Here is a 24,644-nt window from a genome sequence, read left to right as displayed (position 1 = left end):
TTGACCAAGGAGTGTTAGGAATAGGTGTCTGTAGCACTGTGAAAGAGTCAGTGGTGTGAACAGCTAAATTGTCTGACTTATATTTTAGAATGAGCTCTCCATTGAGAAGAATGGGAGCAGTCTACTCCTGTGAGACACAGTTTCAGTCTACAGGTTTGGCCAAATGTCACTGAACTGGATGGTGTTTGAAAGGGTTTTTTTAATAACCAAAGGAGTTGGAAGCTAAATTTATTTTAAATTAAAACATACATTCTGAAGAATCTGTAGGGAAGCAAAAGATATAGGAGGCCTAGAGCAGTCTGAAGTGGACTAGAGAAGGCCTAAGAAAGAGTTGAGGGTTCCCTATCTCCTTTGGCTGTGTGTTCTAGAGCAAATGGACAGCATTGCTCTGAGGAGAAGAGGGCTGTCTTCAGAGTGGCACTATGGAGCAGATAAAACTAAGCCTGAAGGGGTAAAAGGGGTAAAATTATTGTGAAACCCTGCAGCCCCGAGGAGAAAATGTGTGCCTGGGAGGGCTAAAGGATCAGTTTGTTTACAGTAATACTATCAATAGGAATTTATAAAGCACCCAATCACCCCCACAAAAATGCTCACGGTGCTGAACAACAGTAATAAAAACCATTTTTCATTAACTAATGAACACCGCAGCCTCAACAAAATTACAAACAAGGTGGGCAAATAAAAGACAGAGCAATAAAATGAGCAACAGTGGTAGTAATTTAAAACACTTCTGGGAAAAAAATACATTTTTAGGTGTTTTAAAAGTGAGGCGAGATGAAATGAGCCAGATTTCAGTAGGGAGCTAATTTCATGCCATCGGGGCTGCCACAGAAGATGCTTTATTGCCAGCTGACTTCAGGCACGATGGTGGAACCCTTCAATACCGGGGCTGTTTGTGAGCACAAAAACCTGTCAAGTTGAGGCTTAAGGAGAAGGACTCAAATAACACCAGGGCCAGTCTATTCAGAGCTTTACAAACCAGAAAGGCTAATTTAAACTGAATCTGCAACCTAATAGGCAGCCAATGCAAAGAATGCACAGCAGACTGATTTTGATTATGATAGCTCAAGCCCATGAGCAATCATGCTGCTGCATGCTGAACAAGCTGTAAATGGTGGATCAGCCTCCCTGATAACCTGGCATAGAGGGAATTACAATAATCGAGCCTTGAGATCATGAGGGCATGTGTTGCTGTGGTCACAAGATAAATAAGGACTCAACCTTTCAAAATTGCCTAGCTAAAATCCATTTCCAAACCATGTCCGGATATAGCTCTCCTTGAATAGGGCATGGTCAAAAGTGATGCCAAGATTTGTAACCTGACTTGCAACTTCCAAAGTAATCCTCTCAGTTAGAGGAGGTATGATGGTTATCTCTTTATGTTTTTATACAACAGACCCTGAGAGGGGGAATGTTATTTGACGCACAAACAGTGTGTGTATTCATTGGAGAGTTAGAGGGTAAATTGTGGCTTAGATGACTGAAAGCCAGTATGATGTCACTGATGACCCTCTTTGCAGACTCCTTTTGCAGTCTTAATACAATTCCTTAGTCACCTGTAGATGTTGCTGTTGTTTGATTCCCCATATGAGCTGGCTGTTTTGACCCCACAGCCTCACCAGCCCTTGGGAAGAGAAACTAGGAAGATGACAAAACATATTTACATTAGAGAGACAAGTGGAGTGAGGTAATATCTTTCATTGGACCAACTTCTGTTGGTGAAAACGGCACTGTTGGTGCAGTAAAAGATATTACCTTACCCTGCTTATCTTTCTAATATCCTCGGACCAACACGGTTACAACTATACCACAAACAACATAGTTACATTAGTGATTTATACTATACTATTTATTGTTTATTTTATTAAGAAAGTTCTATTTTATAGGTTTTGGAGGACATATTCTTAATGAGAATTTTTTCTGTTCATCATGTATGAAACTTTTGTGTATGTGTGTATATCTTTGTTAATGTCTATAAATGGTTGTGATGATGATAGTGGGCAGTTAGTGTGTTGGGAGACTATCCGCCTAGACAGAGTGGGTCAATGGGAAGTTTAATGGACAGAGTATTAGAATCTCCTCATGACATTTAAAAATCATATATTATCTATATGTGTTTTTGGTATTAACATGTTGTTAATTCAAGGCCAAATCCTGCATTCTTTATGTAGATATAACTACTGTGGACCTCGGCATGAGTGCTATCTGAATAGTTATTGCAGGAGCAGGGTCTCAGAATGTTATTTTTATGTTATTAACCAGAGTTTGTAGGTGTTACTCTGGAGATTATTCAAAATGTGTTTTATTTTGGGTTAAATATTCATATCTTTGTAAATGTGAGTCTTAAAGCTAGCAATATTGTATGTCCCATGAATTTTAGAGTAATGTGAAAGAAGTGCATAAATTACACTGAGCTATAAGGGTTATTATTCAATCTGTTTTATTAAGCTAATAAGTCTAAAGCAACCATATGGGAACACATGGGCTTCATTAGCATTGGGTCCAGAAAAAAAGATTAAAACTGCGTTGAATTTACAGTAAAGGATGTATACGTGAGATAACACTAATATATTAATGACATATAAGGTAATGTGTTTGTTAAAAGGCTTATGAATTGCTAGAGGTCATACAAAGAAATTATTTTTTCCCTTTTTATCTAGACAGTTTTAAAAAGAGGGAGATTAAGAGCTAAACTGAAATATTTGAGTCAGAATTGTGAACAGAGTTTACCTGTTATGTTATTTGGATACTTAAAGCAGGAAAAAACTGTCACGGAATATAGGATTTGTATTTTAATATACATAAATTATTTGAAACAATTATTACTTTTGCTTCCTCCTCCTTTTAAGGGCTAAAATTCATTAAGTAAAATTTTGGACTACAAAGTAAACAGCTTCATAATAATTGTAGATTTAATTTATACCTGGATTATGCTCTGTGTCATTTCTTATCTTTGTAGCATTTTGCCACAGGTAAAATACAACATGATGTGTATTGGATGGGGGATGAATCATTCCTTTCCTCTCCCCCCCCCCCTCAGCAACAGTTGAAGAGGGAGGCTTGTGTTCCAGGGGGCATGCTTCCAGGAGAGAAATGGAAAACGTTAAGTCTCCTGGAGGCCAATGCAGTTCAAAGTTTGTTAATCACTTTCTGAGACTCAGTTTTGTGGTTTTAGAGATTTTATGGCTTTTTTGGTATGTATGGAAAAGAGGAGTCATCATTCCTCCTCTAACCTATGCAAATAATCTTCAGAAACTATGATCACTGTGAAGAGGTGCAGTATGTGGGTGTATTTCTCTGCTAGATGGAAGATATTTGGTGGCAATTGGAGTGTGTGTGTGTCTCTCTCTCTTTGTTGTTTTGTTTATATTTTTGCTATTAATTTTTGTTTGGGTTTCCTTCCACTTCAGTTTCTTTTTGGTGATAGGAGGTCTGAACAACCATGTCTGGGATTTCCCTGGATCCCAACGTAGGTGTATAACAAAGAAGGTCAAAGACATTTCCTCAGGAAGTGGGCTGGTATGGGTGGAAGTAAGTGGGGCTTTCAACCCACTCCTTGATTTTTTAGCCTGCCTCTTCATCTCTGGTATGTCCCGCTTCCTTCTCTTTCTTCAAGCAGTTTCACACACTCTGTGGGGTGTACCACATCATCTCTGCAGCCAGCGGAGACAATATGCCTTTTTTTAAGCAGCATCATTTATGCAGCCAGCTGTTGGCAAAATTGCGGAAACGGCACAAATTGCCTAATTATTGCACAGATGAAGAGTGCCATCTCTTAAAACACTCCCACATCTGATCTATATATGTAGTTGTATGTTGTGCTACTAGCAATGGCATTATAGTACCTAGTGGATTGTGTTAAAGCACCAAACTGCCATTGCATTGCCTGGAATAAAAGATTTTAAAAGGCTTTATTGCTGCAGGCAAAGATCTAGATTTGAAGTTAAGTTTTAGTAAAAAGTCTTACATTTTATTTTTGTGCTTACAATAAATATTTTTATTTGTTAAAAGTTATTACTACTGTTACAGTCTTTAAAACTCTCATGGAGAAAGGGAAGACTTAATATGTTCAGGTCTTTGGTATCATCTGTAATGTTTAATGTGTGTCATCAGTAGTCTTTTAGCATTCTCTAGGTAAATGTTTACAATTCATGTAGTTTCAGCAATTTAAAGAACTAAGGTAATGACTTAACTCATTATAAAAAAAAGGGGGGGGTAAAGAATGTTAAACTAGGCTGTAATTTATGATAAGAGGGTTAAATTAAATGTTTGGATGAGTAGATCTATTTTCATTATGCTGTTAGCTATTTTGTATGTCAGAAACATTTTCTTGGGTTTAAAAAAGCAATATTTAAAGTATCCACTTTTCTAGCCATTTGTGCACATTAAAATAACTTGCTGTTCATGTTCAGTGGTTTTCTTGTTGGACAATGTAGAGGAACTTGCCACAACACATGCAACAGATTATAAGAAGACTGCAAATATAATAATTACAACATGGAGCAGACTGCACTGGCAGATACTAGAATATAGAAATCTCTTTAATCATAGTGCTTCCCATAGTGTGGGTGGTCACAGTTTGCAGACATTTCAGTCAATGCATTTCCCATGCAACAGTGATTGTAAAACAGAACTGAAGTAAACAGCATTCCACAGGCTTTTCAGGGTTTTTATTTTGAGAAAGTAAAGCTTTTCTGCTGGATTGCTTTTTTTCCCTTTCTTTATTTGTGCTTCTTGTTTTTGTCAATCATAACCACACAAGACATGCTTTTGTGCTGTCTTTGACAGAACTCATTCTCTGAAGTAAACAAAGCAAATAGTATAATTTTCAGATTTTTCAAAATGTGTTCTTTTTTCTTTAAAAAGATGTATGTGGCTTAAAAACTGTTAATGTGTTTTTGTTGTTGGTTTTTTTTGTCAGTAGGAACCTGCATCTGGTAGTAAATTTTAGGAAGTGTAATTTAATGTTTGGGATTTTATTTTTAATTCCTTATCTTTTTTCCTTGTTTTTTCACCTCCCAATTTGTTTTCCTTTGCTCTGCATAGTTCTACTGTTTCTCTAAAAAAGCTTTTACTACCACTGTTAATCATAAGCACAGCATTCCTCCCACCCCAACCAAAATGATGAGGAACTGATTTTTGCACCAACTTATTACTTTGGCGACTGAATCCATCTCCTTCATGCTGTATGCTGTTCGTGAACTAGAATCTTGGATTTCATGAAATAATCAAAAATAGGGACACTAAACTAAAGACCACGAATGACATGCATACAGATATTTTACAGCATTCATAGCATTTACTGTAGTACATAAATTAATTTCTGGGCACAAATATTTTAATTCTTAGTTTGCATAGGTTGGCCTATGGCTAAATTTTCATATGTGGACTTTTTCGTAGTACCTGGAAAATTTGCATACATATCTGTTGATTGTGCACACAATTGTAGAATTTGTGTGTAGAGGTTACAAATGTATAGTTTTCAATTTGATCTGAAAATTTGGCCCCAAATGGGAAATAGAACTTTGAAACCTTTCAAGCAATGATGGAAATAGGCTTAAAATTTTAAACATATATAATGGTAAGAGAAAAGAGACTGTAGTATTTAAGTTGTCTTGTAAGAAATCTCTTTATTCTTTGACTGGATAATTGATGATTACAAGTGAATCACTGCCTTCAAATCTTGATCAAAACAGAAAATAAACAACTTTTAAAAGAGATGTGTACACATTTTAAAGATCAGATATCACTGATAGGACTTCATGGCTTAGTGGATACCTAATGTGATACAGAGGCCTTCAACTTTCAGAGGGGCTGGTTAAAATCCAACCTAAGGGGCAGATTTGTGGCCTAGCTTGTAAATTGTCCTGAGAGAGTAGTGACCATAAAGTGCTCTCATACTCCCTTGTGCCATCAGCTCACATCACAGGTAGCAATATGGGAAGGGAAACAAGCCCTACAAAGCAGCTATGTCTCCCCATGGATAGGTGGGTGAGAGGGTGTTGAACTTCGGGTCCATGCCCTCCAACTCGCCCAGTGCATTGCTGCACCAGTACTTTCAGGGCGTACGCTCTACTAAGTATAGAGAGCATGGGGAGACAGGGAAGAAATTGTGACTTCAAGTCACAATCTTCCCTTCCTGGCTGCTCCAGAGGCAGCGAAATAGCATTTTGTCCCTTACTCTTTGGAGACCAAGTAATGATTTAATACTAAATTGATATTATATGGAAGTTATTAACATATGGAGGCTCTTTAGTGAAATAAGTTGGTGGTTTCAGTAAACAGTTCCTGGTGAATGAGTGTCCACGTCATTAAACAGTTGTCACAATTGATACTAATTGGAAGCATGGTTGGGAGTCTCAGTAAAGAGGCCAAAAATTAAATAGGCATGGAGATTGACCTAAACTCTAATCCCTAGAGATGGTCCCGCAGGGTGGAGGCATGTGGCAAGGCAGTATAAGGAACATGCTGCTGCTACCTGTGCTGTGTCTGTTGCATGCATAAAGGATTTTGTTTTCCAAGGCTGTCAATATTGTTCATTTTAGGAGCACTAAATACATTTAAAAGGAAAAGTAAGAAAGAAGATCTGACATTTTTATCATTGTATTTGAAATTTGCAAGCATGAAATTTATTAATATAGACATTTTAAACTGACTGAGATACGCATTTCAACGGAGACACTGTATATTATACTATGAAGTATTTTTCCACTACAGTTTAATTTTCTACCTGCCATGCACTGCTGTACTTAAATCTTTGGGAAAACTGTTGTTATATAGTATATGGTTTTAAGTTTTAGGTTTGTATATGATTTGTGTTAATACTGGAATTCACAGTGGGAGCGTGGATTATTTTCCTCTATATCTTCTTTTGAAATGTAAATATTTGTATATGAAATTGTGATCACAAGACTATATTTAGCCCATCAGCAGAAAATCCATCAGTGCTAGAGTATGTTACCAAAATGTATTGGTAAAATAGAACAGATAAGAACATATGAACATATGAAACCATCTATATAATTAATATTTTCAACACTGTTGAAGGAAAGGGTGAATAAATATAAATTAGAATTTTTGGATCTTAGTAATTCAACCCTTTAAAATTGCAAGTGGCTGAAATGTGGGCTGCATATTTATGTGCATGGATGGTGGTTGTGTAAGTAGTAAAATATCTCTTAATTTACTTTTTAGTTATAGAAATGCATAATTTGGCTTTTTTGAGATCCTGTTTGCCAAGCTCCAGATCAAAACAATTTAATGTTAAAAAAACCAAACAACTCCTACCTCACAGGCAACCCCTACCCTGCCTCTGATATTTTGAACTGTTTGGTGTATTATTTGGTGTACAGTGTGTTACAGTATACTTGTAAAGAACTACACAGGGTGTTTAATGTGGGACTATGTTTTAGAGGACTCTCTGTGCTGTGGTGCCGGGGCATGGTTTGGCCAAGTTAGGTAATCGTAGACAACCTTAATTAAAGTCCGTCGTCGTCGTGTCTGTGTCTCCCCCTCCCCCCCACTTTTTCTGTGTTTGGATGTCTTTTTTTAGTATGTAGGTTTGTTGTTGTTGAATAAGATCTGTGTATCTGTATTAAAGTAAAGAAGTTTGAATTAGTACATACCCAGCTCATATTTTGTATGGTCTGCTTTACCTATACTATAAAGTTCTACAGGCTTCACTGTATTGTAGATTTAAAATTTGAATCCATATGTCTTCATAGATGTAGTCTCTCTACTGTTGACTGGGGACAGATTGAAAAGATGAAAGAAGAGATTTGCGAACAGACTGATAAATTAAAGAGCAACAAGGCACCTGGACAGAGATGTTGTATATGCAAGAGTATTGATGGAACTTAAGAGTGAGGTGGCAGAGCTGCTGTCCAAAAGATGTAATAATGAAAAATGGTTAAGAAAATGATTGAAGGCATTGAGAGCCTTCCACATGAGGCAAGATTGTGTCTGGTTTCGTTTAGCAAGGAAACTGAACTTATAAGAGGGGATGTGATTTTTTTTACACAACATGTAATTAACTTTGTGGAGCTCATTGTGGAGCTCATTGCCACAAAATATCACTGAGACCACAAGTTTAGTAGATTTTTTAAAAAGGATTACCCTGGATAAAGTGTCCTTATTTTGAGGTGGGATCCCCAGTTCTAAAGGAGGAAGTCTCAGTCCCAGTTGCCTGGACCTCTCTATTCCTTGTGAATCAGATTCTCAGGCAGCTTGCTCCCTAGACCTCTCTATCCAGCTGAGAATGAGTATGTTACTAGGGGATCTGATTATTTATAATATTTATTTGTAGGAATGTGTCCCACTTTGTATTGTGTAACTTTAAAAATGTGTACTATAAATGAATTTTATTAGCTTTTATGAATTTATTTGAAAAAGACATAGAGCTCTCTGTTCCTCTTTTTCAGACAGGTAACCATACTAAAATAATATTCAATATGAATGCTTCCTTGTGTTATGGACCAAAATAAACAGTGGCTAAGTATCTTCAGGAACAGATCTGAAACTAAGGATTCTACTTTCCTTCGAGACCACTTGAGCTTGAACAGCAAGTGTCACAATTTGCTAGCAGCTGATATTTCTCAAAGCAGTTTAGTTGTGCCAGGTGGCTCTAGTAAAGAATAATGATTTGTTACTGACAAACAGGGAAAAAGAAGTCTGCCTGTAAAAAAATACTGTTGGTTTTAGGTATTTTTGTTTAACTGAATATACTTTGTGTGCCAGGAGTCACTGAGCCATTGCTTTATACAGGTTTTGTGCTTTTTACTAAATAGTTCCATGAATCTATTTCTCCCCTTTTCAACTTTCCTAGCAATTTGATGCTCATGAAGTCCAAAGATAAATTAATCAGTTGTGTGTTGTATCTTATAACCGTCACTTTTAAACATGGAACTGTAAATCTGAATAAGGCAAAAGAAACACAGTTCTGAAGAAAAAATGTTTTGACTAAATGCCTTGTGCAGTGTTATGTCTTGGCTTTGGACACAGCACTCTTTTGCACAGTGTGTATTTAGTATTAAAGTAATGAGAACGTTCCTGTTTAAATGGGAAAACAGCAGAGAAAGTGTGATTAAAAATACTTCAGCTGAATGTCAGACTGATCATTTGGTGACCTGTAAGGATTTTAACTGTTTAGGGACAGTCTGCCTATCAGCAGCATAAAGGACTGGTCCTGTGCCAAATGTCATTTGAAAAAAACATTATTTGTCAGTGTCCAAAAATTATTGAATTCATAGATCTAAAGTTAAAAATCTAGTGATCTCTGATTTGTTCAGTCTATCTAAACTTGGAAGTTTCCATTCTGGTTTTTCCTATCATTTCAAATTAGTTTGAAGATTTCTGTTATAGCTGCTGGGCAGCTTGTAACTTGGTTAAAATGTGAAGGGAAAAATGGTAATTCTAACTGTTTAGGTTATTTAAGTGAAAAACTGAAGAGTTTTTATTGTTAACGCTGCTAAAAGCTATTAAATTTCCTAAGTTAGTGTAAATGAGCGTTTTATTTCACCAACAGAATTCTCTCCTTTTAAACACAAAGAGTTACACAAGAGTTTTCTTGGTGAGTGTTTTTTAAAGATGGAGTGGAAGAAAAGGCTGAACGAGACTTGAAACTGCTTTTCCTGTTTGAGGCCAAATGTAGACTTTGAGGCTTGCCAGCTCCACAATTCTATAGCTTATTTCTTACCATTTCCAAGGGTTTTGTTAGTGACTTGCAGTTGGAACTTCAGGCTTTGGAACTCATCCATTGAAAAGTTGTGTGGTCTTAGCCACAGTAGTAATACAGCATGTTTTTCCTATACTAGTTTCACAGAAGTTAACTGAGCTGGAAATGGTCGACGAATAACAATGCAGCTTTTCCCCTCATTTTTTCATTACATACCATTTGAAAGTTGGAATCAGGTTAATTTTGTATTTAAATAATTATATTTTGCTTCTGTTTAAGAAAGGGAGACAAAATACAAATCTAATCTTTTTAATAAGTTGTACATATCAGGGGTATGAATTTAGTTCATAATTGTGCATTAATTTCTAAAGCAAAAACATCATTCTGCATGTCTGCTTTCTTGTATAGTTATGTTTTTCTACTTAGTGTTTGTATTATGTTCTTTCATATACTTTAAAAATAGTAATAATGGTAAACAATGCATTATGATTGCCTGAAGTAAAACTAAGATGACTATGGAGTTTAATATGCACTTTGGGCCCAGTCTAGCAAAGCACTTAAGCATATACTTAACTTTAAGCATGTGAGTACTTCCATAGTAAACATTGGCTAAGGATAGGCCCACTTATATGCTTAAAATGAAGTATGTGATGAAGTGCCAGAGTGCTCAATACTTTGCAGGACCAAGTTTGTGCTGGGCAGAAATATATAAAAGCAACCAATTAAGTCTGTTTTTCTGAGAGCAGTTGAGGTTTATACACAACTTTCCATGTATTATTAGGAAAACAAATGCCATAGACTGATATAGCTAAATGAATTTTGTGAAATTTACTCTGACCACAGAATTATCCTAATCTATTTTAGCAAATTTTTATCTATCCATGTTCTGTGTATTAGCCAACAGAACTCTGAGTTGCTCAGATTCTCAAAAGCCGAGTGTTTGATTTGACAGGTCTGTCTAGCAGAATAATTTATTTACAGTCAACTTGCCTTTCATGCATATCAGTGGAAATTTGGACATGGGCAGGTTTCAGGTTGCCATTCCAAGTAAATGAGAAGAAAAGCAGGAAACTTTAATAAATCCTCAGTGTATATTTGTGGCCAGCAATTTTATTTGATGCACTGGATATAGAATTTTAGCTAATACAAACCATCCTGTTAATGCGAAGAATGTGCATACCGAAACAAAAACATTTCCTGTGAAAACATTTCTAGGAAGAAAAACACCTATTAATTCCAAGTCACTATGACCCTGAACCTGCAAATCACTGAAGTATGTGCTGAGGTTGCTTCAGTAGGGCTACTCATATGCTTAAATTTAAGCACGTTTCTGTGATTTGTTGGATCAAGATCTATGGCTGGTTACTGCAAAGGACTTGAGTTAAGGGTAAACTGGAGTTCTGTTTGCAACGTTAGATTTACATTTCATGCTTTCTGGTCAGTCAGTGAAGTACAGATGCATATAATACAAATCTTTGTGTGTCAAAGCATTAAATCTGTGAATTCTACTTTGCTTAAAACATAATTTGCTCCAGGTTTTAAAGCAGAAATTGTAGCTCATTTATGTGTTTCTGTGATAGCAAGTAGTTAAAGAAATTGCTTACAGACAGTTTAAAACACATACATTCAAAGTAAACCTAGGTATATTTTTGAGAAGTTCTGTGGTCTGTGTTATACAGGAGGTCAGACTAGGTGATAACAGCGGTCCCTTTAAGACTTGGAATCTAAGAATCTATGTACTGGTAACTCAGCTCTCAACATAAATATATACTGATATAATTTCTACATAGTTAATTTAAACATTGGAATATGATCAAATGTTAGAAAAACAAAATTGTACAGAGCAAAACTGACAACTCCATTACGTTTAAATGTGTACATTGTTATTCAATTCATCCTTATTTTCATCTGCCTTTCAGTTTTGGTTTGTGGAAAACCAATTTTATATTTTTTCCTGGAACTAATGTGTGAGCAAGCAAGAGGTCTCGTAAGCAAAATTAAAAAGTGGAGATTTTGTTATGATTGGATCAGTCTATGGAAATTCTGTGAATTGTGTTATGTCAGCATCCTACTAATGGAATAGGCTACATAAACTGTGTGTGTTGAGACATTCTATGAATGAGCAGGCTTCCATCTCTCTTACAGACTTAACCACTGCAGTTCTTGAGATTTTTTGTTTATTTCATAGTTTAAAAAGACCAAAAATTCTAAAAATATCAAATCAGTTCTGTGTAAAGTTCAGCTAAAACAAAATTTTGTGGTTACCAAAATTTCAGGAGTGGGAAATCATGCACAACAAATTAATGAAAAATTGTACATAGACATCCATAAAAAAATTGTCGCCCATTTCACCCAGTTTTACTTAATACAAATGAAGAGGTCTGATTCAATTCAGCAGATGGAAATGGTACACACATACACACTACTCAATACTTGCCCAAATTTGATGACGCTTGCTGTTGAATGTCTGGGGTACACCAGTGCATATCCAACAATGATATGCCACTTGTAACAAAGTCATATGCTCCTTAATTGTCAGCTAACCTCCATGAATGATATTCAAGAATTTCATCTCCAGTAACAAAAGCACCTACCAATAGCTGGCCAAAACTTAGGTTTTCCAGTTTGTGAGAATTTTTGAAAAATTTGGTGGTATTCTGATTTGGAATTGAGTCCATGTGGTAGGGCTGTCCTGGAGACATGGACCCTGGAAACCTGGAGATCCCAGCCCCATGGCAGACCCTAAAAACCTTTTGTGAGAAATTTTGGGTTTAATGAAACATCATTTTCTGACTAAATTGTTTCATCTGAATGTTTCTGACCAGCTCTAATCTTACCATGTGAGCTGAAGGGAGCTGAGATCCTAACCTACTGTCACATCCATAGGGGCTATAATAAACAGAACAGTGACAGCCGTGAAGTCCTAGTTTGTTAAACTAATCCCAAAGCTGAGCTGATGAAATTTGGAGGAGAAAGAGTAATAGATGTACTCACCAAAATCTGGCAGACCGATGAGTGGCCCTCCACATGAACAAAGTCATTAATCGTTACTCTGCCAAAGAAAGGCAACCAGCAACTGTGTCAAAACTATTGGACTATACGCTTACTTAGCCATCCCACCAAAGTGATGCTGAAAGTTATACTGAACAGATCAAAGCCACAAGTGGAGAATATCATTGCTGAAGAACAGACTGGTTTTCATGCTGGAAGAAGTACCATAGAACAGATTTTCAACCATTGTGTTCTATGTGAGAAGTACTTACAACACCAGCAGGACATCTATCACATCTTTGTTGACTTCAAGAAGGCATTTGACAGAGTATGGGCAACCATGAAGAAGTACAACACTGGTCGTAAGCTTATTTTTTACCATTAAACAACTGTATGCCAAGGCCAACAGTGCAGTTCTCGTCAATGGCACAATAGGAGAGTGGTTTTATACCACTGTTGGAGTCTGGCAAGGCTGCCTTCTTTCACCCACACTGTTTAACATATACTTGGAGCACATAATGACTGATGCCGTAGAAGATCACATATGCACAGTCAATATTGGGGGGCGAACAATCTCAAATCTTCAATTTGCTGATGACATTGATGGCCTGGCAGGTAGTGAAGAAGAATTTGCTAACCTTGTGAAATGATTGGATGAAACCTCTGCAAAGTACAGCATGGAAATTAATGCAGAGAAAACCAAGCTAATGACAAACAAATGTGATGGGGTCAACTCACACATATTGTCATGGATAAGAGCTGGAGACAGTGAAATAGTTCAAGCATCTGGGGGTAATCATCACCGATGAGGAATCAAAGGTAGACATTCTGGCAAGAACTGCACAAACAGCAGCAGCACTGACAAAGGTAAAGCAAATTTGGAGGAACAAGAACATCTCCCTGAAGTCCAAACTGAAACTGCTGCACGCACTGGTCATCTCCATTTTTTTGTATGCATGTGAGACATGGACCCTTACAGCAGAACTTGAACGGAATATACGGATAGTGGAGATGAGATACTTCCATAAAATCTTGGGCATCTTCTACCTCGACCATGTCACAAACAAAGAGGTTCGTAACATCATCACCCAATGTGCTGGGTTATATGAAGATCTCCTGATGACTGTGAAGAAGCACAAGCTGAAGTGGTATGGCCATGTAACAAGATCATCTGGCCTATCCAAGATTATCCTCCAAGAGACAGTATAGGGGAAGAGAAGAAGAGACCGGCAGAGTATGAGATGGACTGACAACATAAAAGAATGGATGGGTATGAACTTCGCGGAAACTTGGGTGGAAACAACTGATCATCAATGATCGTGCCCCAACGACAAATGCAGTTTTGGGAGTGAGTGACTGACTGACCGAACCAGCAAGCATTGCTGGGGCGTTATAATTATAACATCTGGGCCTCTCTGGCAAAATTTAAGGGCCTGTTGCCTCAGGAGTCGAGTCAGGACTTTGCGGCTATCTTGGAGGAGGGCAAAACGGTGGCCAGAGCTGCCCTACAAGCAGCACAGGATGCACCAGATTCGGCTGTGAGATCAGTGGCCTCCATGGTGTCCATGCGCTGGTGTTCATGGCTGCAGTCATCGGGGTTATCCCAGGAGGTGCAGCAGTTGATCCAAGACCTCCCTTTTAATGGCAATGCTTTATTTTCGGAACAAACCAACACCAGACTCCATGGCCTTAAATATTCCAAAGCCACCTTACGATCACTCGGCCTTTATGCACCGCAGATCTCTAGGAGATAGTTCCATCCATTGCCACAGTAACCCAGAATGCCAGCTCCTGCACATAACAGCTCCTACAGGAGAAAGGATAGGGACAGAGGGTTCAAGCGTCGCTGCCCAGGAATCACCCCGTCTGTGACCCAACCAAGATCCTCCTGCCACCCAGGTGGCCAGAGCCAGCCATTTTGATGGGATGGCATTTCAGTTCCAGGCCAGGATCCAGCTCTTCCCTTGTACCTAAACTGCCTGTCTCCCTTCCTCCCAGTATGGGCCCACATTACATCAGACCATTGGGTTCTCAGCACCATTTTGGTTAGATACACCTTACAGTTCTCCTCACTCCCCACTGCCCCTCCCCGTCCCTCTTCAGGGACCCCCTCTCATGAGCAACTCCTCATTCGTGAGGTACAGACCCTCTTACCTGTGGTGGCCATAGAGGAGGTTCCTTCTAGACATGGAGAAGGGGTTCTACTCCTGTTAATTCCTTATCCCCAAAGCAAAAGGAGGCCTCAGATCCATCCTAGACTTGCATCACCTCAACAGATATCTCAAGAGACTGAAATTCTGCATAGTCTCCCTAATTTCTATCATCCCTTCCTTGGATCCAGGGGACTGGTATACCACCCGTGACTTAAGAGATGCATACTTCCACATCTCGATCTTCTCAGGTCATGGGAGAATTCCTATGGTTTACAGTGAATCAAACCCGTTATCATTTTACGGCACTGCCTTTTGACCTCTCATCTGCCCCAAGGGTCTTCACAAAGTGCATGTCAGTGGTAGCTGCTTATCTGAGGTGTCGGGGAGTTCAGATTTACCCCAGCCTAGATGACTGGCTCATCAAGGGCCAGTCTCAGTCCCAGGTCTATCTCAGCCTGGACCTGGTAATAGCTACCTGCCAATGCCTAGGCTTGCTAGTAAACAAGCAAAAATCGCCAGTCCAGTGGATAGATTTTATCGGAGTGGTCCTCAACTCCATCCAAGCCAAGGCCTTCCTTCCAGAGCCCCGGTTCTGAGTCATATTGGATCTCATCACATACATTCAGACCTTCCCTCTCACAACAGCATGCACTTTGTCTCAAGCTGTTGGGGCACATGGTGGCCTGCACCTATGTGGTTTGCCATGCCTGCCTCCGCCTCAGACCTCTACAGTCGTGATTGGCTTCGGTGTACATCCCAAGCAGGCACAGCTTAGATCAGTGGTTCCCAACCTTTTTGAGTGTGCGGACCCCTTTTCAACATCCAAACATTTCACAGACCAACCCCTTTTCAACCTCCAAACATTTCGTGGACCGCCACATGTTACTAGATGTAAAATAAATTATAGTAGTAAGTTTTTAGAAACTATATGAAATTATTTTTTATTTGAAATTGTACATTTCTTTGGTGAGGATGTTGTTATTTTCTTTTCTGCGGACTCCCTGTAATAGCCTCATGGACCACAGGTTGGGAACCGTTGGCTTAGATCATGTAATCTCAAGGCCACCACACATTCAGTCCTCCCTAAACTGGAAGACAGCCCATGGGTAGTGATGGAGGGCATGCCCTTTGAAGGGTTATCCTCATTGGTGGCACCGGTTTGTGATGCCTTGGTCCTAGGCTGTGGGGCCCCACATTGGTAATCTCAGCACCCAAGGAGTCTGGTCTCAGGCAGACCACAATCTCCACATAAATGTCAGGGAGCTCAAAGTTATTCAGCTGGCTTGCCACATGTTCCTTCCCTATCTGAAAGACAGTAGTCCAGATCCTTACTGGACAATACCATCGTAATGTTCTATACCAGAAAACAAGGTGGCTCCTGTTTGTCAGCGCTGTCAGGAGGCCCCCCGCCAGTAGGACTTTGTAGTTCAGAACAACTTTAATGTCATGGCTTCTCAACTCCCAGGGACCAGGCATGCATTGGCAGACCTTCTCAGCAGGTCCTTCTCATCTCACCACTAGTGGTCACTCCACATGGAACTCATGAACATGATCTTCCAAAGGTGGGGGACTCCCCAAGAAGATCTCTTCGCATCAGCCCAGAACAAGAAGTGCCATCAGTTCTGCTTGATCCGTGGTCTAGACAAAGGTTCCTTGTCCGACGCCTTCCTTCTCCAATGGACGGGTGCGCTCATGTGTGCCTTCCTGCCAGTGCCACTAATCCACAAGGTGGTGTTAAATGGTCAAGTGCGACAAAGCAGATATGATCCTGATCACTCCCATATGGCTGTGACAACACTGGTTTGACACGTTACTAGAACCATTGAGTGCATCACCACTGGAGCTATCTCTCTGGCCCGACCTCCTTTCCCAGAACCAAGGTCAGCTGCTGCACCCGGGCCTAGCATCCCTGCACCTGACAGCATGGCTACTGCATGGCTGCATGTAGATGAGCAGGAGTGCTCAGCGGAAGTCCAACAGATTCTGCTTGGTAGTAGAAAACCCTCCGCTAGGGCCACATACCTGGCCAAATGGAGGAGATTCATTAACTGGGCTTTAGACCAAAAAATTCCATTCCATCGTGCTCCAGTTCAGTCTATCTTGGACTATTTGCTGCATCTCGAACTTCAGGGGTTGGCTCTTGCATTGTTGAAAGTCCATCTTGCTGCCATCTTGGCCTTTCACCCTCCATTCCAGGATAGGTTGGTTTTTTCCCATGACTTGACAGGCAGATTCTTAAAGAGACTGGAGAGACTTTATCCTCAGGTTAAGGACCTGATACCCCCATGAGATCTCAACTTAGTCCTGGCAAGGCCATGAGGCCCCCCTTTGAGCCCTTAGCCACTTACCCTCTAATGCTCCTCTCCTGGAAGGTGGCTTGCTTGGTGGCAATCACCTCCGCACGAAGGGTTTCAGATCTCAGAGCACTCACCTTGGAGCCACTGTATACGTATTTTACAAGGACAAGGTGCAGCTACAACCTCATTTGGCCTTTTTGCCGGAAGTGGTGTCCCAGTTCCACAACTATCAGGACATGTTCCTCCCAGAGATTTTCCCTAAACCTCATAACTCTGATGAGGAACTTAGATGGCACACCCTTGATGTCAGATGGGCTTTGGCCTTTTACATTGACAGAACTAAGCTCTTCCGTAGATCCAACAGCTCTTCATTGCAGTGGCGGAATGGATGAAAGGTCAGCCAGTGTCTTCTCAAAGGCTCTCCTCCTGTATCAAGTTCTGCTATGAGCAGGCAGGGGTACTCCCACTAGCGATCGTTATAGCTCAGTCTAATAGGGCACAGGTTTCATCAGCAGCCTTCCTGGCGTATTGTCCAGCAGGCCTGAGACTCTGAGCCCACCTCCAATGATACTGCTTGTTAGTCACCTGACATGGAATCGACATGAGCAAGCACTTGAAGAAAAGGTGGTTACTAACCTTCTGTAACTGTTATTCTTTGAGATGCGTTGCTTATGTCCATTCAATGACCCACTATCCATCCCACCGTTGGAGTGAATGGCAAGAAGGAACTGAGGGGGTGTAGGGCCAGCGGTGCCTCATATACATGCGCTGGGTTCCAGGGGTGCTGGAGCCAGCCTTATGGGTGCTGCTAAGGCTAAAAAATTCCAGTAGCCATGCATGTGGGTATGTGCACACCTAACATGAAATGAACATGCGCAACACATCTTGAAGAACAACAGTTACAGAAGATTAGTAACCATCTTTTTTGTATGGCAGGAATGAGAAAGAATCTATAAACTGGTATATAATTTCTTTACCTGCTGTACTCAATAATACAGACTGTTAGGCTTCCGCTGATATCAATCCAATACAAAGATAACCAATCACTGGATTTGGAAATATTCTTGCTCATCAGTGCTACCCCTTGTGGATTAGGGAAAAATCTTAGTTTGTAAACTCTTTGGAGCAGACCTTATCTACCTTTTAACAGCAACTAGCACAACAGCGCTCTGATTTGATTTGTGGCCTCTGGGTATTACCATAACAAATATTAAATAATAACAGTAATAAACCATAGTTCAATTCAGGTCAACACAGCTGAATCGAATACACTGGATGCTAGAGGAGCAGTAAATATCCCCCCTGCAAGTATCCAGTGAGTATTGCAGAAGCTTTGTGCAGTAGCTCTGAGACTTCTTTCTCTTGCTTGCTGCATGAGTCGAACAGGGTTCAAAGTGCCTTCTGTTTCCCTTCCCCTCTTTGGGCAGACAGAGTAAGCCTCTACTCCAGCAGTCCCTCCAGTGGCAAGAACCAGGGACATCCCTGATCTGAGCCCAGCAGAAAAAAGTACACTGGCTTGGGATCTTCTTCTTCCAGAGTCTGTTACAAGGTTCCCCAATATCCCTGCTTTTTCCTCTTCATTATACCCTTTAACTTGATACTAAGGCTGTCATTCATTATTCGAGAAACTTCAGAGGAACCTACCAAAGCCAGCCAGTTAGAGAACATGATGGCAAATGTAATGTTAGAAGGAACAATTTGAACTATTCATACATGTTGACTATAAACATAACTATAAACTCTGAGGAAAAGGATCTGAATGTCACTGTGGATGGTTTGTAGTGCAGTGGCAATCACAAAGCAAATAATGTTAGATTATATTAAGAAAGGGGTAAAGAATAATAGTAGAAATACTATACTGTTATATAAACGAATGTTATCCCCTCATTTTGAATACTCTGCTCACTTTTGTTCACCCCATCTTGAAATATAGAATAATAGAATAGAAAAATAGAAATGGATCTAGAGAGGGGAAACAAAAGTCCGAAGAGATGTAGAAAAAATTCTGTTTGAGAAGAGATTTTTGTAGATCCAAGGCCTTATCGTGGTTCTTGACTCTCATCTGAACAATCCAGAAAAGTTAAGAAGACTTCAGCTCATCTTCATGGCCTCCTAGTTTGTATGTGATGCTACCAGAAATTCTACCAAGGGAATGGTGCACAGCACCAATGGTGTGTAGTGACACATTGGTTCCCCTGGCTACATCCTTGAACAGGGAGTATTCAGTTCCACGAGCCATAATCTTGCCCTCTACTTTCAAAGGACAGGTTAATCAGGATCAATTTATATCTAATCCTGTATATCATAGAGGTTGGAGATGAAAAAAACCTGTTAAGTTCTGAGCCCTGCCATGACAAAATTTGGAAGATCCCAAAACTCTCTTCTTCAAATAAAGCAGCGAATTCAGTGTCTTCAAACAAATCCTCCTAGCTTCATGTATCCTTTCATAGATTCCCAGAAAAAGGCTGCATCAGTAGTGGAGGCTACCCTGAGAGATTCTGATTATGTCTAGTGCAGTGGTTCTCAACCTGTGACCCGTGGGTCACTTGCAGCCCAATCAGCATAGAACTGTAGCCCATGTGACATCCTCAGGGGCATACAGGTAGTGTATTGTGTGGCTGCGGCCCACATAATACGTAGCTGCATATGCGGCCCACAATGGTAGAAAACCACTCGTCTAGTGGGTGAAAGACTGCCTTCTGTTAGCAGATAAACAGGCCAGAAAACACCAACCACAGTGTGCCAGGTTTCTCTCATCCAGGAACATGTCTACCTCATGGGCTTTCACAATCCCTTTGCTGAGCATTCTGACAGCTTTTCCAGTTTACTAACCCTCTTGGCAGCTCTCCCAAAACTGGCGTCCGCTGAACCCTCCCAGTTTCCAGGTGCCATCCATCTGAAAATCTGATAGCATTCCAAGAGTTAATTTAAACACAAATAGCAATTATGAGAGTAATTAGTAATTTAATTATGGGGAAAATTAGAAGGAAAATGTAAAGGCGAATAGATTTAAATTTCTGTTTTGATTTATATTTGGAAGCTCGTGCACCATGAAATTTCCCTTTTTAATGCCTGTTTTTCCTGCTTTCAAATTTAAAAAATGTATATTATTTGCTTCTGTCAAGCGCTGTATAAAAATAATTGCTACAATATTTTCCTTTCATCTTCAGTTTTTAGAACAGTTGCCACTAGATGGCAGTAGAACAGCTATTTTGCTGAAGGTTATAAAATAAATCTTTTAAAAATACTAGAATTCAGGCATTACCATAAATCTTCAGCAGTGTAAAATAATCCTGTAGAAAAGAATACAAATGTATACAAGAGTTTTGAATGTATGTCTCTTGATATTTCATAATGTTCTTTAGACTTTAATGCATTTCCATTGATGGTTTATTATTTCTGACATACAGTACATTGAACTGGGCATATTTTTAATTCCAGGACCAGTGAACCAGTTTATTAAAGGTGTCCAACAATTATATATAAATATTTGGATTGGATTTCTGAAAGCAGGAATGAACAAACTGCTTCATTCTTTTTAGTTTAGAATTTTAGATGATGTTCTCCATTAAAAAAAATAAAGTAGATGAGGGACTCCCTGTACCATAGAGGTCATGGGACTTGGGTCTGAACTTGCTTTCCAAATACATATTTTGAAGAAGGGGCTCCTTCTTGTTCAGGGGCTGCTAATCCTGATTCACTGTCACAATAACAGCTTTCATACACGTTTCCATAAGATTAATCATGTTGAATTTCTATATTGTTTAGGTAACTATAATATGTAAGGTCCTGAGTCATCATGCACCTGAAATAAACCATTGAGGTGAAATATGGTAACCCTCTAGTAGTATATTACATTAGAATATAACAGTTGACAATTGTAAATTAAGAAAACTATATTTAACTGAAATTAGGTAATTTTTGATAGGCAGAATATTAATGTAGTGTGATAGGAGGAACAGCGCTACTCTCATGAAAAGTGCTGTGGGATATTCAAGCAGGCAATACCTTGGTTTGTCCAAAAGCAAGCATATCTAGCAGCAACAGTGCCTTAGTAAGGCACTTACTAACACCATGGCGTATTGGTTTGGTACTAACTCAGAAGGAAGAGTGCCACCTACAGAATCGTCAATGGCACTTCATGCAATCATTGTTCTGTACTTTTATAAAAGTTCATTTGATTTTAATTTACAGCAAATATAATACCAATTATTTGTATTTTTCTTTTTTATATAATGTTTTCTAATTGTTTTGAAATTTGGTGTAAAGCATTTAGTAGTGAAAGTACTAACAAGAAACAAATGTCAGCATTAAACCATAAATGCTGCCATTAACTTCCTAGTCAGGCAGCCAAAAAATATAGGGCCAGATCTTCAAGTACATTCAAAATACTCTGAGAACAACTGAGGGAATGATGTGAAAATTTAGTGTAAAATTCCTTTTGCCATTATGCTGACTCTGATATTGATTCTTCCCTTGTGCACAGTGCTGGTGCAGCTCGAGGGCTACTTGAAGTTATACCAGCCTGGAATGGTATCTTGGGGCCTTAAACCTAGCCCAGGAGTGTAGTATGTAGGACAGTGTAGTATGGGGACATCCTGGCTATGCCCTCTTTTCTTGGTACACTAGCACTAACAAGAGCATGTGACATCTGAACCTGTTTTGGCTATCAGCCACTGCAGCATCACCCCTACTCCAGAATGCTCTTCACTGAGCAACTTTCACTTGGCTTTTGTGACCAAAGTATACTGGTGGTATGGTGCAAAAAGTAGCCACAATCCATCTGAGGATCTGGCCCACCGTGTAGGTATAACAATGATATCAAACACTAAAACTATTGTTTCCTCCTCCCTGTTGATTTCTTCAAGAGTTTGCTGTGTCATCTCCTTTCTTCTTCTGAATGGGGAGCTAATGAAGTTGATACTGGTACCTTTATTTCTGCTCTTGGCTACACATCTGCAGATTACTATTCTAAACTGGTTAAAAATGTGAGTATTTTGTGTAATGGAGTTTTTATTAGTAATAAATCACCAGTCTATAAGAGTGTATAGGGAAATGTCATTGCTCTAAGAAACATGAACTGAACGACTGTTATCTTTTTGTACCTTAGTTACTCTTACAGCCTTTTAAGGAAGAAAGATAAAATGGGAGATGACAAGAGATAAAAGAGGAAGGTTTATACCAAAGTGTATGTTTTTTTAAAAAAAATCCCTGTTGCTAGTGTATCACTGCAATGAATGTTAGCTAAGATTTTTTATAGCATTATGAAATTTAACAAATAAGGGGAAAATATTTTATGTGGAATTTGTTTGTCAGAAAGTAACTTTTGTTTTCTTTCTGACTATGCATAGTGTATTTACAATACTAGTTGAACCCTAAATTTTGGGGAAATGAGTGATTTTTCATTTACCCTGTAAATCCATGAGAATAATATTTTATCAAATGAAGATTTACTATTTATTTAAGATGAAGATTTATGTCTTATTTTAGAATGTTTTACCTATTGTAATGTTTTTTTTTTAAAGTTAAAACAAAACTAACTCTTGGGGAAGCAGCTCTGAAGAGCCCTGCACAGATACAAAATTTGTATCCACATCCGATCTGTGATCTGCAAACATGATCCGCGGATATAAAGCAGATAACTGCAGATTTACAGGTTCCACAGATCTGTAATATTTCACATATTTGCTTGCTAATTGTGAAATGGCAACAGTGTGTGATGGGTGTTTAACAATGATAATACTGTAATTGCCTCAAACACTTTGATTTGGCAGTGGAGGAAGAAACATGGGGGCAGGGAATTTACAGAAAAGGCTGCTTACCCTCATTGAAAATGTCACACTTGCAGAAAAATACAACTGATGTCATCCTATTTGCGCGCACGCGCGCATGTATGTGTGTATATATATGTGTATGTGTGTGTGTTTTTAATGTCACTGATTTTGTTTAACAGATAGTCTTATCATTAGTGACAGAACTCAAACGAAATCAGTTTAATGGACTTAACATTCATGGGAGGTATGTGTTATCTAAACTTCCTTTCAGTAAGTCTTAGTATGGATCATTAAAGTTCTGAGAGGTCCTTTTTCAAAATCTTGGAAACAAATATTTTAACTTAAAAATATTTAGAATCATGGATGTGTATAGTTTCAGTAATGGACAAACTAGTTAAGTGGTACTTCATGGAAAACTTTCTACTTATCAGATAATCACAGCCTTAGGGCATCGGGTAGTATGTCTGCATTGCTGTTACATGCCCCTTTTAACTGAAGTGAGTTAGTGTAATTCCATATGAATTGCTACCATGAAAGGATTTTTCTCCTGTATTTTGAATAGGATGGAAGTTTCTTATGGCTGGATAGTAGTTACTGTGGAACTGTTATGTTGACAAACGTTGCCCCACCCTCCTTTAAAAGTTCTCTCCATTTAGCTTACCCTTGCTTGGCAAAAAGTGGTGTTGTGGTGGCACAGTATGCTTTCTAAAGAACACTTAAAATGTGCTGTTGTGCAGTTTGACCAATTATGCATTTCCTTTCCTCGTTCATCATGTCAGTGAACAGTGCAGGTGAACAGTGAAAGTCAGAAGGGTAGATGTCACCACTAGCGTGCAATTAGCAAGAGCCCAAATTTGCAGTCCTTACTCATGCAGAGGAGTACTGACTCAAATAGTAGTCCCATTGAGATTATTACCCATGTGAATAAATACTACTGAACACAAGCAGACCCACTGTTTAAATACATGGAATTGGGTGATAGAAATGCTATTTGAGGTGACTGAGCAGCAGCTGCCAAATATTTTGGTAAAAAAGAACAATTAAATTTGCTTAGTTCTTGCTTTCCTTACTACTTTTAATGTGTCTGCCCCTCCTCAGTATTCCTGGGACTGTGGGCTTTTTGAAATGACCTTTTTATAAACATTTTAAAAAACTATTTTCAGAATATACCAATAGAACCTTTGATTACCTCTGAATCAAAGTATATGTCAGCAAAAATTAAAGCAAAAATAAAACAGAGGGATACATGCTATATGTATTCAATTAAAGTGTGGTTGTTCCTTGAAAAGCCTTTGTGAAAATAGTTCCATTTTACTCAGTGGTGCGCTCTGCATATATTCGGTCATAGCTACTTACTTCAGTAACAAAATAAATATTTACTACTTGTGCTAATACTACAGGGCCTATAAAGTGGTGCGAGAGAAAGAATTCCTTCTTGTGCATTGTCAGCAAAATAGTTAAGGAGTTGATTGCCCAGTCTCAGAGAACCCTGCAGTAGGAGGCCTACTCCCATCTTTGGCTTTCTGCAAAGCGCTAGATTCCCATGGACTCCCCCACCCCCTTTTCCCCCTTGCATATGCCAGCTGGCTCTGGCTAAGAGGCTGTTTAATTAAGGTGTAGACATTTGGGCTCAGGCTGCAGCTTTGGGACCCTCTCAGATCACAGGGTCCTACAGCTCATTCTGCACCTGAATGTCTACACCTACTTCAATATTCATTTTTAAACTGGAGATATTAAATTAGAAATTTAGGAAACT

General features: G+C 39.1%; 1 protein-coding gene across 3 annotated transcripts in view; it reads left to right on the top strand.

The window, feature by feature from the left end:
• FANCC (FA complementation group C) overlaps positions 1–24,644 on the top strand; it is a 135,846-nt gene that overhangs the window by 54,850 nt on the left and 56,352 nt on the right. For all 3 annotated transcript variants that reach the window (XM_067568985.1, XM_067568984.1, XM_067568983.1), the window contains 2 exons: positions 21,983–22,102; positions 23,068–23,132. In XM_067568985.1, the coding sequence (XP_067425086.1) occupies positions 21,983–22,102; positions 23,068–23,132 (185 nt within the window). The remainder of the gene's footprint in view (positions 1–21,982; positions 22,103–23,067; positions 23,133–24,644) is intronic.

Source organism: Emydura macquarii, unplaced genomic scaffold (assembly GCF_026122565.2).
Source record: "Emydura macquarii macquarii isolate MOO-44397 ecotype Brisbane River unplaced genomic scaffold, CSIRO-AGI_Emac_v2 contig_2897, whole genome shotgun sequence".
Lineage (NCBI taxonomy): Eukaryota > Metazoa > Chordata > Testudines > Chelidae > Emydura > Emydura macquarii.
The sequence above is the reverse complement of the archived record's forward strand: the minus strand, read 5'-3'. Positions and strand labels throughout refer to the sequence as shown.